Below are 19,478 nucleotides of genomic sequence, written 5' to 3'. Positions count from 1 at the left end.
CAGAGCAAGATGCAAAAAAGGTGCAGAATAAAAACCACTTTTTCCATTGTTTGTTCAGTAGAAGGATTAGAAGCTTTGTGAGGAAAGCAACCTTAGCCGGGAAGCTGTAGAGCTCTCGGAAAAGCAGATAAAAGCAGATAAAATGTCTTTGAGACTCAAGTCTAGAAGATCTTTAGCAGCAGTGTAAGGAGAGGCTCAGTCGCGTGCAGAAGCCAGCCAGGCTTCCACGCTGAGCAGCATCTTCCAGCAAGTGCTCCGGGGCAGGTGTATTCCTTTGACTCTTGCATGTGGCTGTGGGTCTTCCCATCTTCTCTTTGTGTTTCATTGCGTAATATCCTGTGCCAGTTGTTACCGCCAGCTAATGTCTGGTAGAATTGGGGTAGAATAAGCTTAAACTATTTGGACATTTCACACATAGACTGCTGTTCCCATAAATTAATGCATGTCTGTGCAAAGAATCCTATGTAGCACTTAGTACTTTTGTCTCTCGTGCTTTTGGTTATGGTTTGTTGACTTCAGCTCTAGTTTGGACAGAGCTCCCTGTGCCTTTTAGAGATGAGCAGCTTGACTAAGCCTCTAGATGTTACCCTGCTGCTGTGAAGCTCTGAAGAAGAGTTTGTGAAGGGTCATTTGATCAAGGACATACCTGTGTACCTCAGTAGTGCTGATTTAGTAGTTGTTTTATTGAAACTCTTTCTTTTGATGTGTTTCCTCTGAAGATGATTGACTTGGGGCTGTTACTCCACCCTGGCTCCTACTTCCGTGACCTGTGGAATATCCTGGACTTCATTGTGGTCAGTGGGGCCTTGGTGGCCTTTGCCTTCTCGTAAGTACATTTTCCTTAACATCCCAATTTCTAGGAAATAAGTTGCAGAGGCAGGATCCTGGCACAGAGCTAGTGTTTGTGGCTCCATTTCTCAGCGAAATGTTCAGTTTCTGTCCTTTATCTCATCTCATAGCTGGGGGAAAGAAAAAAAAAATCCCTAAATCTGTGTAGTGGAATGTCTTGAAAATTCTCCCAGCTTTAGAGTGAGTCTATTCACTGTTCAGTCAAATACTGAACCGAGATTTTTGTGACCCTCTGGCCAACTTCTTTTCAAGGACACATTATAACAGTTTGTGGCAGTCTTCTGTCTTCAGGCAATTGTTTTAAAATTTGTTCTTACTTGAAAAAATAGTAAATGAAATCAGCTGATAGCTCAGTGAACTCTTTACAAAACATTATTTCTAGAGTCATGGATATTTCTGGTCCATATACCTCTGATATTTCTCTCTTCTCTTCCTCCTCTCTCATTCAGGGTACTTGCATTTCCAGAGAGTTTCACTTCTAAGGCTAATTGCTCCCTCCCTCAATCACTGCTCTCTATTTATGACATTAAATAATGTTCCATGTGCTTCTTTAATGTTATGGAGGATTTTGAGCAACAGACACAGAGGAATTGCTTTTTAAAAATGAAGATTAGCTTTTAGTTTGAGCATTTTTCTCAGAAGAGATCAAAGGAAGAGCAATGCGGGTTCTTCAGAATTTGGGGAGCTCAGGGCTGGATGGTGGAAAGAAATTTTCCACTTGCAGTGCTGGACCACAGAATAATCATATAATTGTATTGCAAATGTTTTCCTTAGAAATTCTAGGAGATGACCTGGAAACAGTCTGCAGGACTTGGCCAGTTCATCTTCTGCTAAATTAGCCTTGGGTAATGACCGTGAACATTTAGCAGCCCGTGCCCAAACTCCACTCACCTGTTTGTTGACATGATGATTAGAGAAGGCAAACAAATTAGCAGTGTTTTACTTGCTAATGAGAAAAAGCATTCACCTTTGTCAAGGAACTGCAGAAGCATATCTTGCATATTTAAATTGACTAATTTTTAGGCAGACAGCCATAGCCGCTGCTGCTCTTAGGTGCTCTGCTGATGAAAATTATTGCCATGTCCCTCACAGCATAAAAAATTACTGGGACCTTTCTGGTAAGGGTGGCCTGGAATACTTCTCAGGACTTTTCTGAGGTGTCAAAGTTCCGTTCACATCAGGGCTGTGAGATGTCTATTTTAGATCTTCCATTCTTCATAGCAAATTCTGGATAAGAACCATCTAAGCTAGTCTGACCATGGAGCGCTTGAATGGAAGGAGATGGGATTGCCATTGTTGGTATGATTTTTGAGCCAGCTGAGGAGCGACTATTCTTTTTTCCCCCTTTTTCCAAATAGATTGTATTAAAGATGGAACAGGGGAAATGCACCTTAAGACATATACTGAAATTCTTTAGTCCTGTACTTCTTTTTTTTTTGGTCAGCCGTGACCAGATCCTTTCTGTAAATGATTAGATGATCAAACTACATCATTTGCTGTCCTTCAGTGGAGGTGACAGTGGCAATTTTTTGAGGTCTGGGCTTTCTGCGCCCAATCCTACACTGAAGAATTGTTTTGACCTTGGACCAAGTCATGCCCAATTTAAGTTTTTCAAGATCATGCTGCCCTTCTTTGTCACTATTCCTTAGAAATTTGCTCTTCAGAGGAACTGAATGCTCTGTTCTAAGCAAGGTTGTCAGCCGGTCTGGTGAATGTCTTGCTTACCTAAAATTTGGCATCCAAAACCAGCTTGCTCTTTAAGTTTGACTAAACATGTGTGTGGCTTAGTTTCCCTGCGTATAGATTAGCATAACACCTTTCAGAACTGGATGTGATCAGACGGAGTTAAGCAAAAACTTACTAAAAAAAAGTTTAGCAAGTTAACAGAGCTCCTCTGAATTGAAGAGAGGTATAAAAGTAAAATAATATTAGTCACAAGTAATAGTTTGCAAAACAATATTACTCAAGTCTGTGGTTGACTGAGAATTTCCCTTTGTCATTAAGAATTCAAGCTTTCAAGGCGGACTGGGAGAAGGGGCATTTTGTGAGCCCTTCAGAGCAGCTCCATGCGCTGTGAGAACAAACATCAGGGTTTGCCTTTAAAACATCATCTCTTTGAACGCGATTTTCTTTTGGACAAGTTATGGATTAATATGAATAATTTTTAATCCTTCTGAGTCTTTTTGTGCTCAGGTTTTCTATTGCTCGCGTTCAGCCATGAATATCTAACAGTACCTCATCAGCTTCTAAATAAATTGCTTGTACCTTCCCTGACTGTGCTTCATAATAGCATGCCCCAAGCTGCTTCTATTTTACATGTTCTTTGAGTAAGTATTGAGCAGGGACTTAGAAAAAACAAATGCACAAAACCTACCTGCCTATTTACTGTCTCCCAGATTAAAGAAAGTCAAACTTATTTCTGAGACTTGGAAAAATTTGAATTTCTTCTGTAATTTTTTTATTATGACTGCAACCTCTACATGTCTGTGCTTCAGCTGGCAGTGAGAGCATTGACATCCAATTCAGAGAATACTTGCAGTATCTCTGGTCTAATCTGAGAGCAGGAAATCCAGTCATTCATAGAAGATAACTTGTTCTCTGTTCCCGCTAGTCCAGTTATGAATACTAACAAGTCTCAGACTGTTCAGATGAAAATTGGATAGTCATGTCCTTAGCTCAACCGAGTTGTTTGGTTAAACCAGACAGACGCATGGAGTCTACTGAATTTTGATAATCCCAAAAATGAGCTTTTGGAGAATAAACTGGGTAATCTTCATTGTTTTGTTAGTGGGCTTTTTCTAGCAAACACTGCAGTCCTGTCACTCATCATCAGTGTCACTGTAAAAATGTGTTTAACGTGGCTGTTACCAGTTTCTGTATGCAAGAATACACGATTGCCACTCAGTGGGTGTGATTTAATTCACGAACATTCTTGACTTTGTTGGTGTCCAGTGAAGGTGACGTGAATCAACTTCTTGCTGAATAGACATGTCACTGAAAACCTGGGAAAAACAGAGCTCCCTGAAACACTTCCATCTGGAATATCGCAACAGTCTATGTTTGTTTAGGCATACGAGATGGTATCAGTTGTTGCTGCAAGGGACATAAAATCCATCTCAGCCTCTCAAACCAGCTATCAGTCTACCTTCTGCCTGTAGCCCTTCAGAAGCTATTGCAGTTAAAAAAAAAAAATTAAAGCAAGAGCCTCAGTGAGATGTTAGAAATATTAATAATACTGATGATGATGGTAATAATGTCTTCCATTTAGCAATGTATTTCAAAGGGAAATTACTCTCTTTTTCTAGAGATAAACATGCCACAAACACACGGACATGTTTTAGTCTTTAGGCAAATAAAGGTAGAGAAGCTTAAAGCAGGTTCGTAAATTTGTCATCAAAATTTACCAGCCCCAGGTGTAAAATCTACTTATTCAATAGAAATAGCTGATGAATAGCAGCGAAGAGATTGCATTTCTACATTTTCAACAACAGAAAGGTGGCTGAGATACACAGAACTTCACGCTCCTCTTTGAAAAAGCAAATAGCCGTTTGCCAAACAATCAAAGTTATTACCTCCCAAAGTGTCAGGAGGATGAAAGTATATTTGCCCTGTCTGCTTGTCAGTCGAAGGGCTGATGCGCCGTGGGGGGATGTGTGGGTATATGCTGTATAGCCAATCTGTTGCTTCCTTGCTTGTTTATTTTTATGAATATTGAGTTGGTGGGTGTGGGACAGGGGATGGGATTATCTGCCAGCACATATCTGTGCATGGGGTGCACTGTATAGCCTTATGTTTCTGTTTGTCATTGACTCTGCTCTTTCTTTGTCTTCTTCTTGCTGGAATCTCTCTCTAGGAGTTTCATGGGGTAATATGTTATTCCTGTCTCTTGCTGCACTGTTATGCCTGTCAAATGTGTGTACACACACTTGCCACTGTGGAAACGAACCATGTTACACCCATTGCATTGACTCCTTTGTCCCTTTATTGCTCATTATTCAGTGAAATGTATTTTCCCTTAACAGTCCTCATTCATGCTGATTTTCTTTAAGCAGAGGATAGAAGCAGACTAGAAAGCCAAGTAGACCAGAGAGTCAGAAGCTATGATAAGCAGATATATTTGTACCAAAAAGATTTGAAGGGATAACTTAGCAGGTACATCGTTAATGTGAGAGTTGCAATTCGTGAAAATCTTTATAACTAGGTTTAAAGGAGCAGTTTTAGTGTTATTCTGAGGATTGCATCTCTAAACTGCATCAGCAGTGCTGAAGCTTCAGGACTAATTTTGTGCCCTCTGGGCAATGCGACCCAGCTGGGATTCAGGTTGTCAGCCTCTGACATTGGTGAAAAGTCCTTGACATCAGAACAGAGCGTAGAGAGCTCTTTGAGATGTTGGCAGGGGCAATTTGTAAAGAAGGAGGTAGCAAAAGTTGCATTTAACTGTCTGCAAGGAGGCGGCGGTTTTGTTGTTGGTGCGGTACAGCGCAGCTTTGCTTTGAGGATGGAGGAGGAGGCAGAGCTGCATTGTCTCGTGCCGCAGCTCCGAGCAGGGCAGGAGCTCAGGAGGGCTCCTCTGCAGCAGATAACCCAGAGATGCACTGAAGAGGATGGAAGGAAAGGTCTTTGATGTCGTCCAGGAAATTGGGTACTTGTTTCTTTCTTCTCTCTAGGAAACTAGATCATTTAGGCCCTGGAAGAGAGGGCTCTGTGCTTGGGCAGAGTTGCGTGACCTCATTTACTCTGCGGTGGAGGAATTCGCTTTCTGCCTTGGGGGTTTCAGGCAATTGCAGAAGGCGGTGACTCCACCCTACTCTGAATATTTGATGACATGACTCTGAGGCCCATGTTACATGAAATCAGAGCTGCTGGCAGGAGCTACAGAAACAAGAAGCTTCCATTTTAAAGAACTATTAATTTTTTAAAGGATCTTTTATTTTTTTAAAGGAAAAAAGGCCATGCAAAGCTCTTTTAAAATATTTTTAATGTTTTAAGTAAATGAGCAACAAACAGCCCCAGAAAAAACAGAACTGGCCTAATGCAAACAGAATTGACCTAATGCATTTTTTTTTCTTGTGGTGCTTGTTTGGTTTTTTGTTGTTTTGGGGGTTTGTTTATTTGTTTGTTTTTAAGTCACTGGGCTTCTGTTTGCTGTCTGTCTTTATCCTACTTGCTCTTCTGTAGCTCTTTTGAATTTTGTAGCTGTTATTCTGTAGTCACCTAAAATCTTATCCTTCCATAGCAATTAATTTTTGTTGTGAGAAATCTTCTGGTCAGCTGTGTATTTGTATACACCTTTTGACTGAATTCTAGTTCCATCTGGACCTTTTATTTTGTGGGACATCTGGTTTTGTATTAGCAGTGTAAAAAACAGTATTGGCAGAGGGGGTTCTTAAAAACACCGAAAACAACCCTCAAGGTTTTATTTGACAGGCTGAAATAGTTGCAGAAGTTCCATTTAATTAAAATGCAATTTGCATCGCTCTAGTTCAGAGTACTAGTTTGTTGAAAAAGCTTTCTCCTATAGCAGGAACCTTACTGTGACAAGAAATAAGTATGACTTTTCAGGATTCTCTGTATGACTTAGATCATAAATAACATTAAAATTTAATTGGCTCACAGTCTTAAAAAAAAAAAAAAATCAACTCTTCTTACTGTCCTCTGTTCAGGCAGAAGGAATTTTGTAGGACTGGAGCTGCCTGCCCTTCACCTCCCAGCTCTCAGTGCAGTCATCCGCGCGCCTCCCTGTGCGAGGGAAAACCAGCTTTTTCCCTCTCAGAGCCAAGAGGAAGAGTTTGCTCTGCCCCAGCTATTCACTAGTCCCCAGCAGGTCTGCTTAACCTTCCCAGAAATATGAAGTCCACAGAGGAGGTTGCTTCAGGCTTGGAGCCGGCCCTGCGAGACCTGAGCTAGATCCTTCTGAGCCTACAAGTGTCTGTTCTCATCTTGAACTTCCAGATCTTATTAGTACAGTTGTTATTTAGTGCAAATGCCTGGCAGGGTAGTAAATAGGTGTTTAGATCTGGAATCAGGAGTGCTGGGAGGCACCATGCAGAAGTACTCTCTGGTTCTGCTTGAACCCCCGTGAGGACTGTGGACGTGTATCAGTTCAGTTGCCTCCTGCCAGTGGCTGTGCTGCTAAGCTGGGCTCTGTGTCTTAATCTGCAAACCAGAAACGTGGCCACAAATGATCAAGAATTGAATATAGTTCTGGACCAAAGTATCCCACCTTTTTTCTTCCTTGTCCTACTGCCCCAACCACATGTCCCTCAACCCTCTCATTCTTCTCTCACCTCTGCTTTCCTCAGTTCCTCTCTCTTCATCCCCTTCTGCCCTGTCTTCCTCACCCAGTTAAATACCAAATGGCTGGGAAACATGGAGCAACCCAAGTGATTTCCTTTGCCTTCCGGAGTGGAGAGGGCAGAGGGAGCAACAGGGGCAGTCAAGGTGATGGGCATATGCTGGGTGACCATCAGCCATGGGGATGAGCTGGCTGGCCAAGCCTGGTAGTATCTCCTTCCTCGTAACCTATTTCAACTTCTACTTCCCTTCTGCCACTGACTGTCCTCCTCAAGAGGCTGAACAAATTGTTTTGCATCCAGGTCATTGCTAAGGATGCCCAGGGAGGAGGTGAGCTCTGGTTTGGCTGGCGCATCTGCAGGCTATGGTGACAAGGCTGCAGTGACAGGATTGTTGCTTGCTTGAGTTGGTGATTTGAAAGCAAGTATGTGAAGCCAAACATGGGACAGATCTTCAGTTATGCTAAAACCTAAAGAGAAAGCCAGTAAAAGCTATGTTGGCAGTGTCTGCTTTATCCAGACCAGATTAAAGGGTCTTTAATGACAATAAAAACCCGATTTCTTCCAAATATATAATAGTTCTTTTGTGGCATTAAATTGGTCCTGTAACTCCATGAGTTGCATCTCAACCACCTGGATTTACAGCTGTGGTCAGAATCCATGTGTGGCTGATGAAGATGGCCCTAAAGCAGCCCTGAAAGACGAGATAGGGAGAGGAAAGGTAAATCTCCATTCTGTTCCCCCTCCCCTCCCTTTCTGTTAAATCTTGTGCAAAGGCAACTGGTGTTCAATGTCATTGGGATACAACCCACGGCTCTCCAAAAATTCCATGTGTCTCACTGCTTACTGCATTTCAGGACATCTGCAGTGACTGTTTGGAGACAGGAACGTGTGTTTCTAGGTTGCAGATTCCAGTCCGGTGTTGGTATTGAGTAGTACAGTATTAGTATCGAGTTATTAGTCTTTTAGAAGTGAATAGATTGCAAAAAGACACTTTCCAGGGCTGAGCAGGGTCAGCCAGCCACGAAACCAGGTAGTTTCCTCCCCTCTCAGTGCTTGTCCCTTCGGATGGTGCATCAGGCTGGCTGCTGGCAGGGTGTGGGGGAAGCTTTGCAGTCCACTACCTGCACATACTTCTTGTGGGTCTCTCCAGTGACTTGTGTTTCTATTGCTTTCCTGTTGAAGAGAAACGTTTAGGAAACTGGAAAAGCATAGAATAGGTATATCAGCATCTGCTCAACATGTTATTCATTCACACCTGTGTTACTTCAGTGCAATCTCAGACCCAAATGTTTAGTCATCAGTAAAACTCTGTTAAAGATTTTCATCCCATTTTTCACTTCATATGAAATGAAAGGGAATGTCATTGTTTTGCTGTTGGGTTGGAAGAAGATGTAACTATGTCCTGGAGGGGGGAAAAAATTAATTTTTTTATTTATTTTGGAATTGCACGAGGAAAGGAACTATGTCCTTCCCCCAAAACCCCTCAGTGGTAACAAGAGGAACAGTCTCGTGTCTTGCACTCAGTTTTACTAAAAACTAAAACCAGAATGTGACTTACAGCACCTGCATGCGTAAGTGGGAAGTTGCCCTGGCACTGTTCCAAGCATGTAATATGCCGTCATATTACATGTTCCCGCATGGGTTTAGTAGCATGTCTTCCAAGAGAGACTTGAGGATGAGGGTACGGGCATGGAGCAGCTCTGGTCCCCAGGAGAGCTCTGTCCCTCACCGTGAAGGCTCCAGTTCCCTCTGGTCACTGTCTGCTTGTCTAGATACAACGTCCCTGCCAGAGAAGTGCAAGAAGCACATGGAGAAACATCCTCCTGTGTGGGAGGGAGGAGAGCCAAGTGTGACTTTCTCACTTCTGCCTGGGGCTGGGATGACTGTACTGAGCCTTGGTGTGCTGCTGCCCTGGCTGTGACCATTGCCTGGGTGGGGAGCTGGGGCAGGAAGGTCACCAGTTCCTGAGCGATGCTTGGTGAGTAGCTGGGAAGTGAGTGAAGGCTGGAGAGGGCATGTGGCTGAACGCTGCAGGGACCTTGTCCTGCCCGCAGCCTTCCTCCTGTGCTGTGATTAATGCATCTCAAGTGAGTGTTCATCTGCTACCCTCACTAGTCGGCATCTGTGGTAAGGAGGGCACCCGAAACCTGTAAAAAACAACCCTCAAAACAAGCCCACAACCAAAACCACACTGGGAACCTATAGATATTCTAGTTAGTGACCTGAGGACCAAACTATTCCCTCTGTTGTTCTTGTGCCTTTTATCCCTTGCAGGGGAACCAAAGGCAAGGACATCAACACAATCAAGTCACTGCGAGTTCTGCGAGTCCTAAGACCGCTGAAGACCATTAAACGGCTGCCAAAACTAAAGGTTAGAGAATAACCACAAATCTTTCCTTCTCTGGAGGTTTGCAACTGATCTGAGTGGAAGCTGATGGACTAAACTTCATCCAAGTTATTTCTGTTCCTTTTATTTTGTTGCAATTAATCTTTTTTTGCCACATTTATAAAAATAGCTGTGCAGATGTTTAGCAAATGTCAAACACTTGTTTCTTTTGCAAACATTGTGTGCAATATTATGAATTATTGTGAATCCACATTAAAATCAAACTTCTAAAAAAAGAAAAGAAAAAATGCAAATAAATTAAATTACAGTTCATAAGTGTGATGCTCTTAGAAATGTTACAGGAGAAAATAGATTTTGGAGTGTTTGACTTTCCCTAGAGAACTTGGTATGAGTATTGCAAGATTTTCCACAGTCTGTCTAAAGCGAAATGTCATTGCTGTATGAGGACTTTTAGTCTGTTCATCTTTTCTATTAAAGAATATATAGTGTAGGATTTTATAGCAGTACCCTTTCATCTCTGGAATACTAAGTTACAAAGTAAAATGAACGTAATGGCCTGTGGTTACTCATTCAACACCGTTTTAAGAATGCTGAGATACAGCCAACGCCTGGAAGCAGAGAATGGAAGGAGTTACAAAATTTAATAATTTCTGAGTTTTGGGAACTCTTGAGTACTTATTGTAGAACATCTTCATGTGGCATCGCTGCTTGCAGGCTCTTTTCTGTGAGAGATGAGGAAAAAATGATGGGTGCTTTTGGAATGGTAAAATGATGTCTGACAATTCTTGTTTTCACATGTTGGCACGTAAAAATTAGGGTCAGCTGTTACATAGATTTGCTTTTGTCCTTACCCACAATTCACGCTTAAATAATTTTGATTTTATGCATTTTTATGCATACTAAATTTACCTCAAAAGATAAGGAAGAGCAATGTTGAACAATGTAGAAAATGGTCTTTATTTGTTTAGAAATTTGAAATGCACAGCTCCTGGGTCTTAAAACAGTCAACAGTAGCTCAGTCCTACAGCAGGATGCCGAATGCTTGCTTTTTATTGAATGTCTGTCTTATTTTCAAGCCATTTTACAGAGTAATTTTACCACTTCTAAAGAACTATTCAGAAATCTTTTTGTGAAGCAGGAGTCATATTTGTATGGTTTGTCTTCAAAAATTCTTTTTTTTTTTCCTCTGGATGTGGTCTAGTATGCAACAATCAGCAAGATTAATGGGGTGATTTAGAGATATTTCCAGTGTTTTAATTCAGGATTTCTGGGTTGCATCAGGAGCGTAATTTTGTGAATTATTCGCTTCCATTCAGAGAAACAGGAACAGTATTGTACAAACCCTGCACTTGGGCAGTAAGACTGCTCAATTTCTATTATTATGACAAACTTCCCACACTAAAATTAAACTGAAAATTACTTGTAACAACGAATCAGTGACTAATAACCAAATAATAAATGTATTTGAGAATTTCTTTGTAGGGAGTTCAGAAGTGACATATGCTGACTAGATTAGTCACACTTAATTTTGATAGACAGTTCATTAGAAAAATATTATTTGAAGCATTTGGTAGTTTTGTATCTGGTATATTTTCCTTGTTATTCAAACAGTTCAAATAACAGTCAACAAGTAACATATTTGATGAGTTTTTCCCGATCCACTGGGAATAAATTAAACACAAGTACATTTTTCATTTTATAATTGCCTATGGAAATATTTGCTGAGGACTAATATTTATCTCAACAAGCTGCGATTGCCTTTACAAATTTTATGGGCAGCACCAGACAATTCAGTGGTGCAGCCACACTCACCAAGAAAGAAAGAGATGTAGGAAGCCGGTGGTGTTTCTCACAGCTGGAGTATGACTTTTGGTCAAACCCTTGGTGTGCAAGTCCATGAAACCGTGCTTGGGTTGTAGGTTGGGTAATTACTCCCAAGTGTACATAGATATTAGATGGCAAGATGTTAGATGCACTTTTCTTTTTTTCAACCCCTTAACCTTGTTCTCCTCCATCCCCAGGCTGTCTTTGACTGTGTGGTGAATTCCCTGAAGAACGTCCTCAATATCCTCATAGTTTACATGCTCTTCATGTTCATTTTTGCCGTCATTGCCGTGCAGCTCTTCAAAGGCAGATTCTTCTACTGCACCGATGAGTCGAAGGAGCTGGAGAAGGACTGCAGGTATGGCCTGGGGCAGGGGCTGTCGGGGGGACCCAGACCTTCTTCCTCCAGCAGCAGCTCCCTTGGCTGTCCCAAAGCTGCATCAGTTGGGTATCGGCTGAGCTTGATGAGTCTCCTGTAAGTAAAAGCAATGCTTCAGCACAATTACCCTGGAGGTGAATTTTCCCTTTTCTTGTTTCAATACCTGCACCGTTCCCTCCTCTGATCTAGCAAATGATTACCCAAGTGCTTAATGACACAGAGGAGCGGGCTTCTTTTCCCAGGGAGGGCTAGGTGTGATTTGAAGGTAGAGGGTTTTTGAAGGGATGGCGTGATTCCTTTTTCTACCTGCTGCCTTGATTCTTAGGGCTCATATGAATTAGAAAAACATAATGAATAAATAATCAGAAGTGAATCGGTAGGAAGTTAAAGAGCTCCTAATTAGCTAGAAAAGGGGCCAGTATTTGAATATCTTAAAAGCCCTGTCATGCTGTGTCCTTTGCAGCAGACTGTCAAGGTGCTTTACTCACCACAATGTGCGTCTTTCTCACCTTTTTTTTCTTGGCACCCAAAGCGCATCCTCATTACTGTCCAGGTCTGCCTGTGTTACCCCTCTCCTGCCGCCTTGCGAGTACAGGGCACGTCCCTGGTGGGACCACATGCATGCAGCAGCCACGGAGGCTGTCGCTGCAGTTCTTCCTTGCAATACCGCAGATATATTACAGACAGAAATGTGAGATCAGGGAAAAGTGTAGGTTGGAGAGGAACTCTCCAGATGCCGGGTCCCTCAGCCCCTCAATGCAGGACCCAGTTAGAAGTTAGATCCAACTCTCAAGTAGGAGCCAGAGATTTTCCCCATCAAGCAGCAGTTTTCTGTGGGGTCAGACAATTTGGGGGCCAGCATGCTGTTAATTGCCATCTTTGCCTGATGGATGAATGTCCTGATTACAATTTCTTTCATTTCTAGATGTCAGGTCCAGTTCCTGTGACTCAAAATGGCTCAAAAATGGCCTTTACTTCTGTTACAAACCTAGGGCCTGTTTCTTTATTTGTCTTTAATACACAGCACAGTCTGACTCTGCTACTGGGGCTTTTTGATGCTCCTCAGTGAGTTATATGAAATGGCTGATTTGCTTTAATTCTCTCATTTGGTCTGAATCTCTGTTTTTCCTAGGGGTCAGTACCTCGATTATGAAAAAAATGAGGTGGAGGCGCAGCCCAGGGAATGGAAAAAATACGAGTTCCACTACGACAACGTGCTCTGGGCTCTGCTCACGCTCTTCACCGTCTCCACAGGCGAAGGGTGGCCAACGTGAGTACACGGGACTGGAGGGTTAGTGATCGTGGAGGTAACGGCAGCTTTCCACAGCTCTGAGGGACACGTAAATGGCAGGTGACCTGTGATATAAGAAAAGTCTTTTATCAGCTAAGCTTTTACTTTCCCTTGTGTGATTATTGGGTGAATCAGCAGGCAGGGCTCTGCATTTTTCTTGATGTTCTTCTGAGCTTGCACAAGGATGCTTAGGGCAGTTTTCAGTACTTAACAGCTTATTTGCTCCAGTCTTTTGGACTTGCACGTCGTTCTTGTGTAAAATTGATAATGGGAATGTAAGAAAATGAGGGGAAAAAGTATTGTGACCTATGCTGAAAGTATGCTGGGTATGACAGTCCCAAAATTATATTTACTGTTCAGCACATGACTTTATTTTGGCACACTTTTCTGCAGGGACACGTGGAGTACAACTCACGGTCAGGGTTTCTCCATGGCAGGCCTTCCCTGTCCTCCACATTCAGCTATTTCATAAAATAGAGAATAAAACATACAGCTTCAGTCTCCCTTCTCCAGTCCCTCACTGTGTCCCCCTATTCAAGAGATCATCAACACCTTTCTTTTCCCACCCTTACTTCATCCCTGTTGACCAGAGAAGAGAAGCCAGATCTAACTGTATCCTCCCCCCTTGGCCAGGGGGATAAGTGGATCTGTATGTAGCAAATCTCCATCATTCTGCAGAATGGTGAAAACAGCAAGGGTTTCCCTAAAAATATCCTCAAGAAAAACTTCTTCCCAGCCATAGAGATGGGAGTGAGTTTGACCTGAGCATATCTGGAAAACCCTCCACGTTGAGTGAAGGCCAGTGTGTGACTGTCAGGGTGTCATTGGTGCTTCACACTGATTTCATTGACTTTTCTTCTCTCTTTGCGCTTGATTGCAGTGTGCTGAAGCACTCGGTGGATGCTACCTACGAGGAACAGGGTCCCAGCCCTGGCTACCGAATGGAAATGTCTATCTTTTACGTGGTGTATTTTGTTGTCTTCCCTTTTTTCTTTGTGAACATCTTTGTGGCGTTAATCATCATCACCTTCCAAGAGCAAGGAGATAAAGTGATGTCAGAGTGCAGCCTCGAGAAAAACGAGGTACCTGCGTCTTCTGAATCCAGAGTTAGCACCTGGGGTCTCAGAGTACCTCGATACTGGTGGAATCCCACTCCTCGTCCCTCCCGTGCTGTGGGGGGGTTTTAGAGCAGTCATTACCTGAGGGTGTGTGGTGCAGAGACCAAACAAATTACAGACTGTTTCAGCTTTTGCATAAAAATAAAACCAGGGAAGAGCCCCCGAATGCTGCATGTTAGTAAGCACAGTCACACGTCCCTGTGGACCACACCTGCTCTTCAAAGTGAATATTGACTTGCATGTTAGCTCAAGCGTGTAGGTGTGAAAGGAAGCAGAAATCTTTGGCCTTTTAGAGGCCAGCCATCAGAAAGCAAACTGAGCTACAATTGCTACAGCTCCCCAAAGGAAAACTTCTCTTGCCAGGCTGGTTTTGTGTCTGGCTGAGATGATGTCCTCCTGACAGCAAGTAGATGCCTTGGGAAGAGTGTAAAACGAGGGCAAGCACATATGAGGCTTTTATTTAATGTCCTAGCAAATACTATAGTTTTCAGCTCAGGAACCTCCTGAATTGGACATGTTTTTTCTGTAGTTAGCGGCATCTGTGTATCTTTTTTCCATGAATGTGTCCAGTTTCCTCCTGAATCCATGCAGATTTTTAGCATCCGCAGCATCCTTCCTCTGGGGCCCCACAGCATCAATGACCTGTTGTGTGAAGAACCATCTCTTTTCATTTATTTTGAAACTGGAACCTGATTTTTGATGAAAAGAGATTACTTTTTAGTCAATTATTAGTGCGTTGTTTGTCTCTATGAACAAAAAGTCCAAAATAAAGCAGAATATTTAGAGATGCTTTACCCACATTATTTTTCTACTGAGCAGAAAATATTTTTGCACTAAGTTAAGACTTTGAATTCTTATCTAAATCCAAGATGAGAAAATGCTCCAGAATAAAAACTTCTTGTGGGTAGAAACCAATTTTTAATGCAGTTTTGTACTCATAATAATGTGAACAGAAATAGCCAACTAAGGGGGTCTTTGAGAGTTCACCCAGTAATGTTTGTTGGATAACTTATTGTTTGAGTTCAGTTCACATTTTATGAAATGTTATTAGCTGGACAGGTTTTGCTGTGTGTGAGAACATACCTGGGTTTCACAATACTTTTTTTTAAAACCACAGATGACATCTTTACCAGTCCTCCAGCTTCTACAATTACATATCAGGAGGAATTGGCAGAGTGTTTTCTGAAGCGAGCCTGTGGATTTGTAACTCCCTTCCCTAAGTGGGAAGGGATTGGGACCTGCTGGGATGGAAGGCTGTCTCCTAGGATTGCAGGGGGCCATAGGAGTGTTGTGGGGTTTAATAGTTCAGTGAGTGTCCAAAAGTGATTACAGTTTGGGGTCCTGTGCTGCATTTTAAGGGGTAGTCAGTACTCTCATCGTGAGAAACACTGGAAATACCATCCTCCACTAAATGCTCCGCTCGCTCTACCAACAATATCCTGAGTGATAGGGACTGCCAGCCCTTTTTTCTGTATTCTTTTCATCCCATTTCTGTTTTGTAGAGGGCCTGCATAGACTTCGCCATAAGTGCCAAGCCACTGACCCGCTACATGCCTCAGAACAAGCAATCTTTTCAGTACAAGATGTGGAAATTTGTGGTGTCCCCTCCCTTTGAGTATTTTATCATGGTCATGATTGCACTCAATACCATTGTCCTAATGATGAAGGTTAGTGGGCTGTTACTGAATCTTTGCTATTTTGGGCTAGCGAATGTGGTGTTTGCTGGAGAGTCTTTGTACTCTTGCTCTGGGAGCTGGGGGGGATCAGCAGGAGCAATCGCCACTTCTCATCTCCCTGATGTTGGTTTTAGAGGCCTTTTGGGATTCCTTCAGTCCCCAAAGGGAGGTGGTTTAGTTGTGATGAGATACTGTGAGTGGGATTGCCCTGCACAGCGCCGGTTTGGCTCGTAGCCCTTTCAGCTTATGGCCAGTGGGATGGGAGCTGGGCTCACCATATTCTTAGGGTCTGCTGGAAAGAAACACAGTTCTGCACTTGTCCTCTGGTTTTGAAAATGCCCTTTCTCCTTCCTGGTCCATGCTTTGCTCACAGTGAGATGTACACCCGCAACAGTCTCCCTATCCTGGGTGTATCCCCAGCGACCCCATTAAGATAACATGTAGGCAATGGTGTGCTTCCGGACTGGCACGAATAATCATATTGTAACCCCAAGTCTTGCCTGAAGTGAGCACAACATCTGGCACTAAAAAGGGCAAGAGTCTTGCAGTCAGGCAAGTCAGGTGGGAAAGTTTTATTCTGTAAGTGATCTTCCAGTAACAGCCTTTCTTCCATCCTGGTTTAGTTCTATGATGCTCCAGAAGCATATGAAGAAATGTTGAAATGCCTGAATATTGTGTTTACATCTATGTTTTCAATGGAATGTGTGCTGAAGATCATTGCCTTTGGTGTGCTGGTATGTGCCTTCCTCGTTTACTTTCAACTGTTTCCTCTCTACCTGAAATGCTTGAATTTCATGATGTGCATTTCAAAACAAACAAACAAAAAATAACCCCTGGATCTTTCTGTCCCCCTTGTGTTTTCATTTGGCAGAATTATTTCCGAGATGCCTGGAATGTCTTTGATTTTGTGACAGTGTTGGGAAGTATTACTGATATTTTAGTAACAGAGATTGCGGTAAGTACAGTTTGCTCAATTTGCTTCATTTACCAACAAAGCTGTACCCTGTCAAGACATTGCACCTTCTCCCTACCAGCCTTATTCCCTAGAGCTGCCTCTGGGACTCATCGTGTGATGATGTCCTTGGGTGACCCTGCAGCCTGTTTCCATTAGCTCTGCTCCTTCCATGGAGCTGAGCACGGCTGTCTACCCCAAAGACTTTCACGCAAAAAGCCGTGATGGGAACACCAGTGCTAGTGACTCTGCCGGGAAACGACCTCACTTTCTCGTTCAGCAAACGACTCTAACCCCGAGATGGTTTTGCCTACTAATGGAAAAATCCTGTTGAATTTAATAGAGGGAAAAGATCAAAAGGATTCTGGTGAAGACTGCCGTTTTATAGTGTGAGGTGCTTCACAGGGCACACACACATATTTGTCCCTTGGGGCTTTTACCTGATCTTGGTCACGGGGCAGAGTGAAGGTGATAAGAGGAGTGAGAAGGGGAGAGGTGATGGGAACATAGAAACAACCAGAAACTCATCAGCCTGCACAGTCTGCACTGGGGGGACCGCAGTGCATTTCTGTTAAATGCACAGAAGTTTTGCCAGGGCAATTATTAAAACAAACAACTGTAGAATGACTGCTCTCTCCCTGCTAATGAGTCCTGTAGATTACAAGTGTACAAACTTGCTATTAAATTCTGGAGGATTTTTCCATAAGGGCAGCAAATGTCTGACTCAAGCCTTGACAGCCTGATATTATCCAATTTATAAATTGCTCCTCTCCTCTCCCAATGCATGTTTTAGCTGATGATGCTGTATCTGTATGTGATGAATTTGAACTTTACCATATTTTTTTTCTCAGTTCCTGGGATTTGCTTATAGATCTGTTTTGTGCGTGCTAAGAACTATGCTCCCCAGACTTCTTTACAGGACATTCAGCTGGTGGTGAAGACCATATTACTGTTTCTAACAAAATACATTATTACCTAACCTCCTTGGTACAAACAAACAAACCCCCAAAGTTTTACTCCCTGCATGAATGGTGTTCATTTAACAGTTGGTGAATCCTGTCTCGTAGACTTTGGATTACCTTTTGTTTTCTTTGCATGGCTTACAGCCAGGGTAAAGTCACTCAGATCAAACGCAAGGTCTGGCTACCACTTCTCTGAGTGCTTAGGAGACTTATTGCACCGTAGGCAGGTTCTGGGTGCTTGCCTCTGCTCCCTCTGTCGTGGGACGCGCTTGCTTGCCAAAGTCAGGCACCCAAAACTTTGCCTTGGTTTGAAAATTTATGCAAACATTTGCAAGTCAGCCACAAGCAGAGATCAACGCTTCTCTTCCACCCCTCCTTTGGCCGCTTTTACTGGGAGGAAGCAACACATCCATCTTGCACATGGTAAGGGAGCCTGTGGTCTCTCCGAGATTGGTATCTTCTCCTTCAGGAAGGTGTCTTCTTTGCAAAACGAAGCCCACATGCCTCTTTTTAAATCCTCCTTTGTACAGCTGTTTTTCAGGCGGAGAGCAGCCATCGGTGTTGCGCACTCCCTGTTCGGCAGGTAGCAGTCCCTGCCCGGTTAACAGGCCATTGCCTCTCCCTCCAGCTCCCATGGGGGTGGCCCAGCCTCAGCAAGGCTGTCTGGCACCTGGGGAATTGGCTATGGACTGATCAGGTTGGGCTGTGATACGTCACCGAATTTAAGACAAAGCCACAGCACGTCTGGGACTGTATACACACGTCCCCAGCAGCTGTCCCTTGGCGCTGCTGGCCAACTATTAGGGGTAGGAGAGTTAGTGCGTAGGCAGAAGTTCCCCATCCCTCTCCTGGTCTTTGGGCTGGAGAGTAAATGTTCTCCCACATACCCTCACGAGAGTCGGCAGGCACTGACGCAGTAATGTCAAGGGTGCTGGGAGTGACGGCATCCCCCTTCCACTCTGCAGTAATTTCTCTGGTTTCCAGCATCAGATAGCTGGAATTTGGGGGTGCCTTTGGAGAGCAGTTTGAATTACCTCTAAAAACAGTCAGTAAACTCCAATAGGGTTAAGCTCCCAAGCACGTACACATCCTTCCATTATCCTCCCAGGTGGTAATGGAGAGGGTTTTGGGTTATGAGTAACCAGATCCATTAAGTCAAACCTCAGAGAGGACTTTCTAATGCAGTTCAGCAGCTTCCTCTGGCAGTGTGTCCAATACAAAGCTGCTCACAAACATGAGCCATATGTACCACTCCAGCCTTGACCTCTTGGTCCTCTGTCTCCATCCATAGACCTACTTGAGCTCTGCGCTCTCTGAATCTTCCCCTTCTGCAGCGTTTCAGTATAGCCATCATTTCTCCTTTCCCCTGCAGACAGAGAGTGCCCAGAGGTTCCTCACACACACACCTTCTTGCTAGACTTGTGTTTCAAAACTCCTGTCATACAGCTCCTCTCTGATCTCTCTCCAGCCCGCACCCATCAGCAGCAGCACGCTCATCCGCACCGAAGGGCTTTTGTAGCCACCGGTGTACGCTGCCTTAAGCTGCTCACGTCCACCTCTTGGCCTCGGACAGGGACCACGGGCTGAGAGTTCAAATGCATTGTGCACGGCCTGCTGAAAAGGCGTTAGGAGTTTAGTTTGCTTAAAGGTGACATCGATGCACAAATCTCAGAATCAGTGTTTAGTTACACGAGTGGGAATTTGCAATGGTGCCCCACAGATTACATTTATAACAGAATTGTTAATGGCTTTCAGGATGTCTTTCACAGAGCAGTTCATTTGCT

At 43.4% G+C, this 19,478-nt stretch overlaps 1 protein-coding gene across 5 annotated transcripts in view; it reads left to right on the top strand.

Moving 5' to 3' along the window:
- CACNA1B (calcium voltage-gated channel subunit alpha1 B) overlaps nt 1-19,478 on the top strand; it is a 294,580-nt gene that overhangs the window by 225,187 nt on the left and 49,915 nt on the right. For all 5 annotated transcript variants that reach the window (XM_075772765.1, XM_075772766.1, XM_075772767.1 and 2 more), the window contains 8 exons: nt 720-826; nt 9,420-9,516; nt 11,514-11,674; nt 12,828-12,965; nt 13,867-14,068; nt 15,607-15,771; nt 16,404-16,514; nt 16,652-16,735. In XM_075772765.1, the coding sequence (XP_075628880.1) occupies nt 720-826; nt 9,420-9,516; nt 11,514-11,674; nt 12,828-12,965; nt 13,867-14,068; nt 15,607-15,771; nt 16,404-16,514; nt 16,652-16,735 (1,065 nt within the window). The remainder of the gene's footprint in view (nt 1-719; nt 827-9,419; nt 9,517-11,513; nt 11,675-12,827; nt 12,966-13,866; nt 14,069-15,606; nt 15,772-16,403; nt 16,515-16,651; nt 16,736-19,478) is intronic.

This window comes from Balearica regulorum, chromosome 20, assembly GCF_011004875.1.
Source record: "Balearica regulorum gibbericeps isolate bBalReg1 chromosome 20, bBalReg1.pri, whole genome shotgun sequence".
NCBI lineage: Eukaryota > Metazoa > Chordata > Aves > Gruiformes > Gruidae > Balearica > Balearica regulorum.
Note: the sequence above shows the minus strand (reverse complement) of the source record. Positions and strands in the feature narration are given on the sequence as shown.